This window comes from Orbicella faveolata, unplaced genomic scaffold, assembly GCF_042242905.1.
Source record: "Orbicella faveolata isolate gen_17 unplaced genomic scaffold, um_ofav_v1 contig_35, whole genome shotgun sequence".
In the NCBI taxonomy this organism is placed as follows: domain Eukaryota; kingdom Metazoa; phylum Cnidaria; class Anthozoa; order Scleractinia; family Merulinidae; genus Orbicella; species Orbicella faveolata.
This window is the reverse complement of record NW_028301564.1, coordinates 30,178,738-30,191,910: the sequence shown is the minus strand read 5'-3', so window position 1 is coordinate 30,191,910 and position 13,173 is coordinate 30,178,738. Positions and strand designations below refer to the sequence as shown.

The following is a 13,173-nucleotide window of genomic DNA, read 5'->3' as shown; positions in this document are numbered from 1 at the left end:
GGTAGGTGTTGAAGTCAAATACAAGAGTGTACGTTGTAAATTATCTAAGGATACGAATACGTTTTCATATCTTGCTAGCTTAAAAGCAAATGACGGTATCTACTCCATAAGAGCATCAAACCACAAAGCTGTCTAGAATTCAAATATGTACTGTTCGACTTCGCTTATCTCTGTTTTACAAAACAGAGCTTAAAAGATAACTTATAATCTATGACAGTTTGCCTGACTCATGCATAGGCTTAGGACAGCCGGAAACGCCGTATTTTATCAAGAAGTATTTTAGTTTCTCGTTGCCTTGGAGGAATTTCCGTATTGAAAAGAATCTAGGTCCAATTAGCCCAAAGGCTTAGTCTGATAAAGTTATTTTATAATTAGGCGTACTGACGGTGTCCAGGTTGTGTCCATAATGACTGATATTAATCAACAGCTGGATTGTGACTAGAGCCAGAGAGCATATATAACCTCCCCTGGGGGAGGAACTTTCAAGTTTCAGGTGAAAAGGTTGGGGATGCTCGTCGGAAAATTTGAATCAGACCCCGAAAGGAAACCAAACTGGGCGTGGCTCGAGGATAATTTGACCCCTAAAGGATACCACTTCAAAACGGACGTGACATCTTTTTTATTATTATTATTTCTTCGAAGCAACACTAAATCCGTGATTTACACTCCTAAGCGAGACGAGCACGGCGTCCCCTACCTGTTCACAAGGGGTCTTCCCTCCCCCTCCTGAAAATTCTCTCAGGTTCATTCTCCTGTGTGACTCCCCCTAAAGGCTAATTGTACGAAAGGTAAAATCACCGGAAATATGAACCAGCCGCTGCACACGCATTCATTTTGTCAGTACAGCGCGGGAAATCGCTTCGCGCGCGAGGGCTGTTTAGTCGACGCGCGAGGTTGAGTGTTGCATGTTGACAGGAGACTTTCGCAGTGTAGAAGGCCATACTTTTGGCTTTGTTTCTCGTCGATCAGTTTTTTATTTTTCCGTTAAGCGTTTTCTTCAGCTGTGAACTGACCTAGAGAGAAACGAGCCGGAGCGCGAACTCCAGGTTAGGAACATGCGAATCAAATGTCGTTTTCAAATGTGTACTTTAGCACTTTTCGTTAAAAACTCTGCCGGCACTGCGTGCAATTGTAATCCATTCTCTGCAAATGCAACTTTCAGTTCCTCGATACTAGCACAGATTTCAACTTTTGGAAACTTGTTATTATTTATCGTGCTGTTTTTTCTTTTTCTTTTTGCACTCAAACCATATGTACGCCTTAACGTTCTTGCTGTGGGGCAGGTGAATGTGGGCGAGTGATTATTGTAAACTTCAAGGTGCAGTTTGTTTCATATCCTGTCGTAAAAAACCCCACTGCTTGGTAACGGTCATTAAACAATTTAAGTTTACTTTAAGTAAAAAAGTGCGGCAAAAGGCCTGAATATTCTTCTGCCATGATTATTTCTTAGCAATAGATGGACCGCCAAGCCATTCACTGATGACAAATAGAGATGTTGTCAACATGCTTTTAGCACCCCGGAGCCTCACACTGGAAGCGAAGTAATAAAGAAATTTACCTTTTCCTAAACATTTGACAAAACAGACCTCAATTTATATAGCTCAAGAATATCGACCGTTACTCTTGCCGGTGAATTGTCTTTTGTCATTTTATCATTTTATAGAGTGTATCAAAATTATTTTTTTCCACTAAAACCGGACAGACCAATATTTTGATGGTCAGTTCGATCGACGCGCGCAGTGTGAACATTTAGGCCTGCTGATGAGAGCTGTAGTTAAACTGTATATTAGGACAGTGATGTAAAAAACAAATTTTTTCTCTTGAACAAGAGAGAAACAGAAAACAGTCTCAAATAGTCACAAATTAACATAAAAAAATTATGAGTTACTTATTCTTAACACAAAGTAATCTATTAAAAGAAATTGCTTCTCGAACTAATGGGAAAGAAACCTTTTTGTGGTCAAAACTAAAAATTATAATGCTCGTTTCCGCCTCTATTCCTTTTAAAACTCGGTTCATCTTCCAATTTGTCAAACTGAATCGTAACCAGATTCGATACCACAATAAGGTATGCGTTTGAGAACACTGAAAAGGAAACTGTAAAATATTCTAGTTTAAAGTTTTTTAGTTTTTTTTTTTGACATTTCATGTTATCCGTCATATTTCATTAGATATATGTTTGCACTCTCATCAGCTGTGTATTTGTTTATACAAGTTTGAGAACTTGCATTGAAAGACAGTACATGACAATTATCATTCTGCAGTTCAGGAGTGCTAACACATGTTGTTTTTCATGCTAGGTATTTTTCACAGATAGTTAAGTGATGTGTGCGAGGTAATTTTGCTAGGAATCAAGGAGATCTGAATGAGACCTGCGACAAAACAGCTGATCCCTGCGCAACGTGATCCGATAGAGGAGACTTTTGACTCAAAAAGAGGTAAATTTGTAAAGCACTATAACTCTTTACCTTTGCCTTTTCTAAATCTTTATCAGAAAAAATTGTCCCTTATATACTGTTTACACTCCCTTTTTAAGACGTTTCTTCACAACGACGAAAGGACCGAGCTGAAATTGATTCTAATATAGTATACATGTAAGAATGGCCGTCGAAAAGATACTTTCACCTGAATTCAGTTAAAAGGTCAGCTTGTTTAATTTTGCTAGTTTGTTAACCTTCGAGCAAGACGTTCTCCAGGAAACGTGTTCTTCGTCGTTATTTACAAAGCTAACTTGTCAGTCTTCACACTTAGTAAAGACATGAAAATGGGCGTGTTTATTCATACGAAGTACTTTTTTCTCATTGGTAATTCTGCTCATTTAAAAGCTATTTTTTCCAACCTCTTTCATTTCAATACGGAGCGAGTCTTTCATAGTTTGACACCAAAATTTTCTGTTATAAATGTTTGCATCACCTGTGTGGCCCTGAATTTTAAACTGAGCGGCCGAAAATTAAGAAAATGCGTTCATTATAGTGTTCAATGTGGTCCACGACTCCAGCTGGTTTACCCGAATATTGAAATAAATTGATACCCCCTGGAAAATACATGATATGCGCGTCAATGCAAAGAACATCAGTGCACGAAGCAAGCCCTTGCATGTATATACCTTAATGTATGACTGGTCCGGAAGCTTCTTTTATTATTTTTTATTATTTTTAGTGTTTTTCAATGGCATGTCAAAATTTCAAGTCCATCCTTCCATCAACGACTGTCATGTCGAAAGGAACGTGACCATGGTTTACACTTTCCTAATTGTGGAATACATTATCCTGGCACGTGCTGTTTGCTGTTGATTTATTTAGCAGGTTACGTTCGGAATTACGTCAATTAAGAATACTTCCACGGAGATTGTCGCAAGTTACTGCCAATTCATGCTGGGAGTAAACGTGATATTTTAACACCGACCACGAAAGCTGTTATCTAATTTGTCACATAAAAATTTTAGTACAGTTTATACAGTACAGTTTGAAAGTTGCCGATTTCACCATGATCTTGTGGACACGCCTGACCGTGTTCCCCTAAGTGTGCGCATCGACTGGTCTTCTCAGTCAGTGTTAATCAGTCCAGTGTTTTTTGTCGTAAAACAGGCTCAGGAAAACCCTCAAAGTAACGTAAACTAACTCTTCCTAGTCTAACCCAAGAACCATTCATTTTATATGAGTATAGAACCCTAAGAACGTTCAGTCTGAGAAAAGCCAAAAGCTAGAGAAAATCCCAAGAACGACCTTAAGGCTAAAAGTGTGAGGACATTCCTAATTTTGTCCGTCATATATCAAAATTTTAAATGCACGTTAGTCAGAATCCGAGAAAAGTACACGTAAGAACATGTTCAAGGTCAATTCCGCATGAGTCAGCATTTCGAAGCATAAAACAGGATATATAAACAGAAAGCTGTTCTCAAGATAACTCTGCTGTAACGATGACGTAAATGACGAAATGTAGTTTGAAATTTTTCGCACGTTTGCTTATCAGAGCGTCATCAGTCGTGTCCTCCGCAACAAATGCAAATTAGTTAGCGATGGCAGGTTATAAATGATGTTTATTATCGAAAACTGCCGCACAAGTCGCCTCGATTAGTGTGAACACTTCTCAAGTTTGCAGAATTTACCAACATACGGCTAGAAATATTCCGCTTGAAAAATATCTGATGGGTTCGAATACTATGCTATAGGAGAGGTGATAGTTCATGATTATTAGCTTTCTTTCAGTGGGTTAAATAAATAAAGCTGGTTTTTGAAATTGTGTTGGAGAAAGATTTTTAAACTCTTGGCATGTAAAACACGCGCAAAGTTCTTAGTTTAGGTTTGTCTGTGCTACACAACCATTGTGTGAATTACACTTCGAAATGAAAACAAAATTAACACGCGACAGAATTTTCTCACAGGTTAAATAAATTTTCAGTAAACTAATTACGAACTTGCTAACGAAAGCCTGGATGACGAGACCTTATTGTTTGAGATCTGATTGCGTTGAAACTTCGTTTATACGAGAGCAAGCAATGATTACTTGAATTGTCTTGCAAACTTAAGAAAACGATTCGTTCACCGCACGGAGGCAATCTGCAGAAAAACCAAGCACGTATTGGTAATTGCAGTATTAGCGCTTCGCTCGTCGCCACTATCTTGCGCATGCGTAACGTTGTCGTTTTTTGTTGACATATCAAATGTAAATCAGTATTTTATCGATTTCAAAGAGGATTTAAAACAATACAGGATTCATAATAATAAAACGATCACTATGAAATGTAAGCATGGCATATGGGCTTTGTTTCAAAATACAGCTATATCCGGCTTATTTAATTGCAGTTCTTTTTTTCTCGAGGATCTGAAAAATCTCAACTGATTATTTCTTAATTCGATTTAAACCACCCAATGCTTACTCTGAGGCTTAACTAACGAGTAATAACTGGTGATTATGGTTTCTCGAGTCTTCCTATATCACTAAACAGCTAGGTAAGTTAGTACGGTTTAATATAACTACCCAAATGCTCAATTTTGTGCTCTAGGGCTCTATACTGCCTCGTGTTGTACAGAAATTTTTCCTTGATAACATCACCGCAAAAACGCAGGGCGCGCTGGTTTCGTTCCGTGCCATTTTGCTTTTAATGTTCCACTTTCTATTAAAGCTTTTTTACAGTCAGTTCAATATTCAGCTGAACGCCTATGTATTAGCCTTTTTCATGTCGCCAGGACAATTACCTTTTGTAAATATAATGTCATCCGGAGGGTGTCAGAAAAATGAATATGCATTGCCTTAGTTCCAAATGACGAGCGGTTGTCCTGAATACACTACAACTTTTAACATCAGGCAGGATTAGTGCTTTGATGAATTCTGACTTGCTGTCAGTATCTTCAGAACGTTGTTTACACTTGGACCGGACAGACACTCTGGCTCAGTTTACGAGTTGTTCGTTCAACTGGAATTTAGCAGATCAATAACAACTTCAAAGGTCTTTGTTTTTCATTTCTTTGTGGAGTGGGCAGAGTTGTCGTGTCTCAAAGCAACTAGGCGAAAAAAAAATAATTGACGCAAACTCATTTTAACCTTGGTTAATCGTGCCTGTCCATGATTTGCGGACAAACTGAAATTCAAAACAATATTGCTATCGTCATACCTGCGGCATTTAGTTTCCGAGTTGAGCAGGCGAGGAAAGCATTAACACATTGATGTGTCTGGTTATCTTTTCATCAGGTAAAAAAGACTAACGAGGTTCAACTTTTGGCGTTTCGTAAAATTTTGCATCTCGCGATGACGAACTCAACATCGACACAGAACGCTACAAACAATTCTTCAGCGCCTCGAGAGGAAATTAGTGTAATGGGATTTTATGGAACAGACGAATTTCAGACGATTATCGTCGTTTTACTAACAGTTGTGATAGTCTTTGGTTTTCTGGGGAACTTAACAGTCATTGGCACTATTTTCCAACGCCAGCGAAACCTCAAGACCTCCAGTAACTACTTGATAATGAATATTGCTGCGGCTGATCTGTTTGTAGCGGTAATTGTCGCTCCACTCCGTTTCGTAGAAATGTTCCACGGATGGCCTCTCGGAGAGTTCCTCTGCCACTTCTTAGCTCCTCTCCAAGACGTTATTGTCTGCGTATCAGTGATCACACACACAGTGATTGCTTTGGAAAGATACCGAGGGATAGTACAGCCATTTAAAGTGAAGCTCTCCGTTCGCCGAACAAAACAAGCGATTGGAATTATCTGGGTGGTATGTTACATCGCCAGCGGTCTTCCCCTTGCTTTTATTGTAACAGTGACACGCGTCGGGGACGTTCAAGAGTGTAGAGTTCGATGGCCATTACATATTTTTCGACAACTTTACAAAGTTTTTCTTGTGATCGTGTTTGTAATCGTGCCGTTGGTGATTCAAACTTACTCTTACTCCTGCATTGTGAAAGTAGTCAACATTGAAATCACGGCTGTAAACGACTCCATTGATTTAGATGCCCCGGCAACTAGACTTGCGCAGAGTAAAGCTCGAGTCGTGAAGATGCTAATCTTTCTTGTCGTTGCTTTTCAATTGTGTTCCATTCCTCGCGTCTTAACCATGTTGCTGTGGGAATTTGGTGATTTTAAAGGCAATCTCAGTTTCCAATACGCTATTACAATAACTCTGATTACTTACTATCTTAAGCACGTGATTAACCCCTTTATCATCTTTGCAACGAGTGCAGAATTCCGCGGCAGTTGCGGATTATGTGTGATGTGCAAATGAGCGGCAAAATAGAAAGTCGGATTTCCTAAAATAAATCGTATTTAAAAACTGGATAGCACAGATTAGTTGATTGCGGCTCGTCAGTGATATCTCAGAGACTGTTATCATGGAAATGCACAAGAAAAAACATAAACTAATAAGGGTAAAAAAAAAACGGCAAAGGCAGTCTGTCCTCAAACTGTAAACCACAGAAGGAAGTACGAAGACAAAACTTTTGTCGTCTCTGTTTTCAGTGACTAAAAACAGAAAAGAAGAGAAGCCGTCTCTGATGAATACATAATTTTACTTTTTATAATAGACCATAGTCATAAACGTTCAGTTGGAAGTCACTTGGAGTACAATGTATGTGGGTAAAGTAATTAAAACTGGTATTAAATGTCACTCAGAACACACCCTTCTAAATATTTGCGCAGCTGAGGTAAAAATAATTTGAATATCTTTGAACTAGCAATATCGTGGAAAACGAAATTTGTGACGGACCAGCTGGTGCTCAAGTTAAGCCAAGTCGATCTTTATTTTTTACACAAAATCGTATCATATTTACGCTATAGTGTTCCTAAGAGTCACGTTACTCAGTTGACACATGAAGAACTACTAACTTAAGAAAAATAAAATGCGGTAACAACTTATACTATCAAGCTTTCTACTATTTATAGTGTGTTAAAAAAATAATTTTTGTAGTTGAGGTTCTACCGCAGTGCACTGATCCACAACCACATCTGCATAAAAGGATACTGATCCCGGGGGGTACTCCCGGAAGAACTGGGTGGGGGTGTGCGGCCCGCTTCCCAAAACCCTTACCCTATTTATGACCAAAATCTGCGATGTTTCCTACCCTATTTATGAACTGATCAATAATTCGAAACTCTATTTATGACTGACCCTTCAATCAAAACCCTGTTTCAGGTCTTCGTTTTCTTATAATTAGTTCCCTAGTTCAGACCAATGTTTAATTACCGTAAACATAATTTGTGAATGGCTTTTGTTGATTTTCTTTGCGGTAATGATGAAAAAGTGGCTTCTTCTTGAAAACATACCCATATCAAGGCTAGAGTGCAAAAACCATACCCTATTTATGGCCAAAATGGCCAAAATCAGCTGAAATCGATACCCTATTTGTGACCAAAACGGCTGAAAAACCATAGCCTTTGGGGCCGCACATACCTATATAGCCCATATAGGGGAGTACCCCCCTCCCCGGATACTGATAAACGAAAGTGCCACATCTTTTGTTTGAAGGAATTGAGCCCTAACTGATGAAGATATCATTCGAAACCCTTTTAGCCGAGATCAGTTTGTTTGTAATGCGAGTATGAGGTTAGCCTTTCAGAAGGAAGTCATAGTACTCTAATGGCGCCGTTTAAGAATAGATTATTTTAGGTCAGTTATTAGAATAGAGACCCTTACCTTATACTAGGGGGTATTGGAATAGGAGCCACGTTTTTCAGAAAAGAGACGCTCATAATCGGACGGATGGCGCAAAATTGAGTCATCACGATACGTAAACTTATCCCGCATCTTCTGGTAACACTAATGTGGCTGCCATGAAAACTATAGAACATGCTAACATAAAATGGAAGTGTGGACAACTTAAAGAGATCCCGTAAAGGCTCAATGGCTTAAGACGGGTAGGGGAAGAGGAAAGTGAATTAGAAACAAAGATTTAAATGAAGCGAGGAAGAGAAAGTACGAGTGGGTAATTTAACGAGTAAGTAATGCCGAGAGTGTGACAACAAAATATAGGCATGCAACACGTACGCATGGTTTTAATTTTCTCTATTTTTAATAATTTATCTCTTCCTTCTGATATCAAATTAATTCAATAAATTCAGGTGTTAACGTTCCTGTAATAAAGCATTTTGTTTTCGTTCTGTTCAGTATTTGATGAAGAAAAATAAAATCATGAAAAAAAAATTCAACCAGCGTGAAGTACAGTTTGCCTGTGATTTTGCTGTGCAGCCATGACGAACGTTTTGTAGTTTATGCTTAGTTACTTAGTTCTAATTAAATGAAAAAGTGCTTACCAGGGAGACGGGAAAAAAAGGTTACAGGTAAAGACTGCACACGAGCCAGGTGGCCCATCCGGCCGACGCGTATCTCCGGTTTCTGTTGCATGAAACGACTTGGAGTATTTCTACTCCCCCCTGGATGGGATGCTAGTCCATCGCAGGGTTACCCCCCAGCATTAAATTCGTTGGTGCTCATTTACACACCTGGGTGGAGAGAGATACTGTGAGAGTAAAGATTTCGCCAAAGAACTCAACTATGTCCCCGGCCAAGGCTCGATCTCGGACCATTCGATCCGGAGTCAAGCACACTAACCATGAGGTCACCGCACCTCAACAACTGAACAACAACAAAACGACGAGCACTGTGGCTTCTGGCAAGAGAATATACTTCTGGTCAATCATCAGAGAAAACATTAAATTACTCAATGCCAATTTTTGACTCCTAGTCCGTGATCATCTGCGTTTTACTTTGAAAACGTATCCTCGTGTACCAAGGGTCACCAAAATATGATTTGAAAACAGAGCATGCCAATCACCCGGGGGGACCCCCATATAAAAAGGACGGTGGTGCTCGTCGGAAATTTTGAAAACAGCCCCTAAGAGGTACCAAGATCCTGTTTTGTGGGCGTGGCTTGAAATTTATTCTCCCCTAAGAGACACCAATTCTTACATAACACATTATCTCCTGTCATATTCTTTTCCACTCAATACCCTAAAGGGTGCTGCCAAAGCTCCCGCTCCCGCCTCCCGCTGTCGATCCTTTGACGCTACACGCCCTAAGGGGTACCAAAACCTCTTTTTTAACCCCTAAAATGTACGACGAGCACCCCCGTCATTTTTATACGGGAGTCTCCCAGAGGCCAATCAGTTCCTAAACTGAAACTTCCCGCAGGGTTGCTTCGCTCTTATACATGGGTCTGTGATAACATGGAAAGCAGAAATATAGATATGTAAATCAGCTGCCAGTTATCAGAGTGTGCGTATCTTTAATTCTTCGGTTTACACTGCTTGAAGCAACCTAGGTGTAACTACCCCCTCCCCGAGGTGGAATACTAGTCCATTGCAGGGTTACCCCATAATTCTTTCACCCCCTCACAAACGTGTTTCCAAAACTCTAAGACTAATACTTTCCAAAACTCTTAACGCTAAGCCACAAGTGACACTTGGGTAATTTCCCGAGCTTCCTAGCGCGCGTTCTCAAAAACACGTTTGTTTGCAAAAACGTGATGCGAACGTCAGATTTAGAGCAGTAGATAGATAGATAGATAACCTTTATTTTAAAACGATGAGCAGTCAAAGTTGTCTTGCTAGTTTTGTTCTACAATGGAGCACTTTCCTTAGATTCCTTTAGATTTCGACCAGTCCATTACCCTCGTCGCTGGACAAAGGTAATTTGTAGCTCAATTTCGTTGTTTTTTTTGTGCCTTCGTAAGATTTTCATGTATTTCGTCAAGACAAGCCGACTCGCAAACAGTTCGTTTTCTCATCGATTTCTTTGTCATGTATTACTTCCTAGTTTTACGCTTCTTTTTTTAACCTGCTGAGGATATTAAAAGGAAGTTGTAATTCTCCCAGCATTGTGATACTGAATTGTTTGGATCGAATTTGGACCTATTTATCTTGCGAAACGTCGCCGGTAACAACAATCAAGCCATCGAAATAACTTAAGAGGGATTACCTTGGGTATTAGGCCTATATGGGGGATTCACTCTCTTACCTTGATCTTCTCATAATCGAATTTATTAAAGAAGTCATGCCACCTGGCGATACCTCAAGAGTTCTTTTTAGCGACAACTTTTAAGCTCTTTTTAATTCAGCTAGAGCTAGGCGCTAATTCAGCTTTCTCACGATCTAAGAATTGATATATCCTTTCGGCGCCTTTTCAGAAGAATGCATTTACAGCTGAGTTCTGTGAAATGTTACCAAGCCTTTGCATGGAAGCGAACTTTGGTTTGTCTTTGTGATGACAAATATAAGAAACAAATTTGCGTGATATAGCAGGATTATTTATACAAGCCCTTATGCATGATGATACTGGCAGACAAGCACAGTTCACTACCAAGCCTCGCTTTTAAAATGCAAAAATTTTATCGTGGACAAATTCCCACAGCGGCAAAGATGAAAAGAATACCCTCGTGAAAACAACACGAAATTGCCAGAGGTTTGAGAAAATTTCTCGTAAACGAGGCTTGGTGGTGAATTTTGAGCGTGTGACGTAATCATGCATAAGTCTTATTCTAAAGTAGAAAGGTTCGTACCATTAAAAGAAAAAACAACTCTAGCCTCGCTTCAGATCAAAGGCCCGATCGCTAAGCAAGTGTTGGTAGAGACCACGGGTGATTTCAACCAAGAATACATGTTTTCGAACTCAGTGGAGAAGCGGTGAAGATGAAGCTGGATTGGCGCTGTACGCTAAACATCACTTTCTCTCTCCTTTTTCCCATCATGCATGTCTGGCGAGCTAATGTCACACAATTTCCTCAGTTCCTTCTCTTCTGAGGCCTCGCTATTGAGTACCTTAGATTTCTGTGACATATAATGACTCATACTATTAATAAAGTCCGAATTTTTGGAACAAAAATTCCCACAAGGAAAACAGTTCTTTTTAAACTCTGTACTCATCGCGAAGAGAATAAATGGATTCAAGACATGTTTTAAATAGAACAGGATGATCGAGGTGAGGTTAGCGACGAACAAACTTTCCCTGTGCGATTCTTTATAACTCAAACTGACGAATTCACTGAGAAGCATATAGACCCCACGTGGAATGAAACACACTTGGAAAACAGCTACAATTATGATCAACATCTTAACCAAATGTGCTTTCTTCCGGATTTGGTTTCTCCTCTGCTCCACAGTGCGACTACGGGAAATTGATTGTGCTGAGGCATCCTCCCCCTTTATCGTTGCAACAATCTTCACGTAAGTTACAGTTTGAGTAATCAGAGGAACAAGTATAAAAAATGCCACGAGGTATACTTCGAAAATCACTCGGCTCGTCTTTAATGGCCATCGAGCGCGACAACGAGTGACACCTTTTTGCTCCACTTGCTTCAAAACTAAGGCCAACGGTAAGCCTATTACCAGATAGCAAACCAAGCAGATGAAGACTATCGCTATCTTGGCGCTCCTGAGAGACAGTTTTCTCTTGAACGGTGTCACGATTCCACGGTGCCTTTCTAACGCTATCACCGTATGAGTGACAGCTGAGATGCACACGATCACATCCTGCAGTGGTCCAAAAAATCGGCACAAAAACTCCCCCAGCGGCCACCCGACGAACAGTTCTGCCATTCGGAGCGGAGTCAGGATAATCGCCACCAAAAGATCCGCCACAGCGATGTTCATTATGAACAAATTGCATGGAGTCCACATGCTTTTCTTTGCAGCAACTGTAACAATGACCATGACGTTACCTATCAAACCTGCTAATATAACGAACGCCATTAAACTGATCATGACAAGAATAACGTTTTTGTCGCTTTGATTGGTTGGCGGGAGCTGGGTATCATTTGGATTTGACGGCAACAAGGACGCATTTACTGTTGGCGGGAATTTGTAGACGCTTGGTGTTGCAGTCATGGCGGGAAGCTTACTTATCAAAATCTCGACTGGAACGTCTGCTGAGCGACTTCAATCAAGGAAGTTACCTACAAGAAAACATTTTCACAAATAAGCAGGACAATACGTCAATAATTTATGTTTTAAATTCAATATTTCTGTCATTAGTCATTTTTAGTTAATGTTTGGAGCCAGTAATATTAGTGAAATGATATAAATCTAGCTTGTCGACCTGAAAATCACACTGTCCGTGTTCCCAATCAAACTTCTCAATAAGAGCTTTTAATCTACCTATATAAATTGGTCGGCAAAAAGCTAAGCGGTTTCAGCTCTCATGAGCATGACCTCTAAGTCAAAACCTAAACCGTGACAACCTTTTTTCGTTGATGGAAACCTAAATATAATAGCTCATAAATATTTTCGTTCTTTGGCCATTTGAATTTAAGAAGGAAAACATAAATCAGTGTACTTTTATAGTGTTGCTATATAAGTGCACTGAAGTCGTTACAAAAGGGTAACACATACACAAGGTGGTTATGTCAAATAACTGAAAAACTCTGGAACACTTTTTTAATTTTTTTTTTTTTACGTCTCGGCATAAACCTAAAAAGTAATTACAAAGAGAATTTGCCCTTTCTTTAAGGGCCCATTAACCGATCTTTTTGAGCCGTTGCTAGGGAAAATTTAGTCTCATATAACCTCATCATTTTTAGTTAGTTCAGAGTTATTTCATGTGTTTTAACTTTTTCCTGATCAGTAACACTAGTGATGACGTCATCAGGCCACGCCCATGGTCATGTGACTAATACAGAAAAAATGCAAAGGCTCCCAGGCAAATTACTTTCCCGGGATTTTTTTCATTGATTTAGTATCTTAA

At 39.6% G+C, this 13,173-nt stretch overlaps 2 protein-coding genes across 4 annotated transcripts in view; one reads left to right on the top strand and one right to left on the bottom strand.

Moving 5' to 3' along the window:
* Window positions 1–2,104: 2,104 nt before the first annotated feature.
* Window positions 2,105–7,360, top strand: LOC110050436 (substance-K receptor-like). Its single transcript, XM_020756346.2, has 2 exons — window positions 2,105–2,438; window positions 5,692–7,360. The coding sequence occupies exon 2, from the start codon at window positions 5,749–5,751 to the stop codon at window positions 6,724–6,726; it is 978 nt and encodes a 325-aa protein (XP_020612005.1). The 5' UTR covers window positions 2,105–2,438; window positions 5,692–5,748; the 3' UTR covers window positions 6,727–7,360.
* A 2,341-nt stretch (window positions 7,361–9,701) lies between these two features.
* The window catches only part of LOC110050501 (QRFP-like peptide receptor), a 40,158-nt gene continuing 36,686 nt past the window's right edge, over window positions 9,702–13,173 (bottom strand). For all 3 annotated transcript variants that reach the window (XM_020756425.2, XM_089273398.1, XM_089273399.1), the window contains one exon: window positions 9,702–12,385. In XM_020756425.2, the coding sequence (XP_020612084.1) occupies window positions 11,148–12,317 (1,170 nt within the window). In that variant the 5' untranslated portion in view covers window positions 12,318–12,385 and the 3' untranslated portion in view covers window positions 9,702–11,147. The remainder of the gene's footprint in view (window positions 12,386–13,173) is intronic.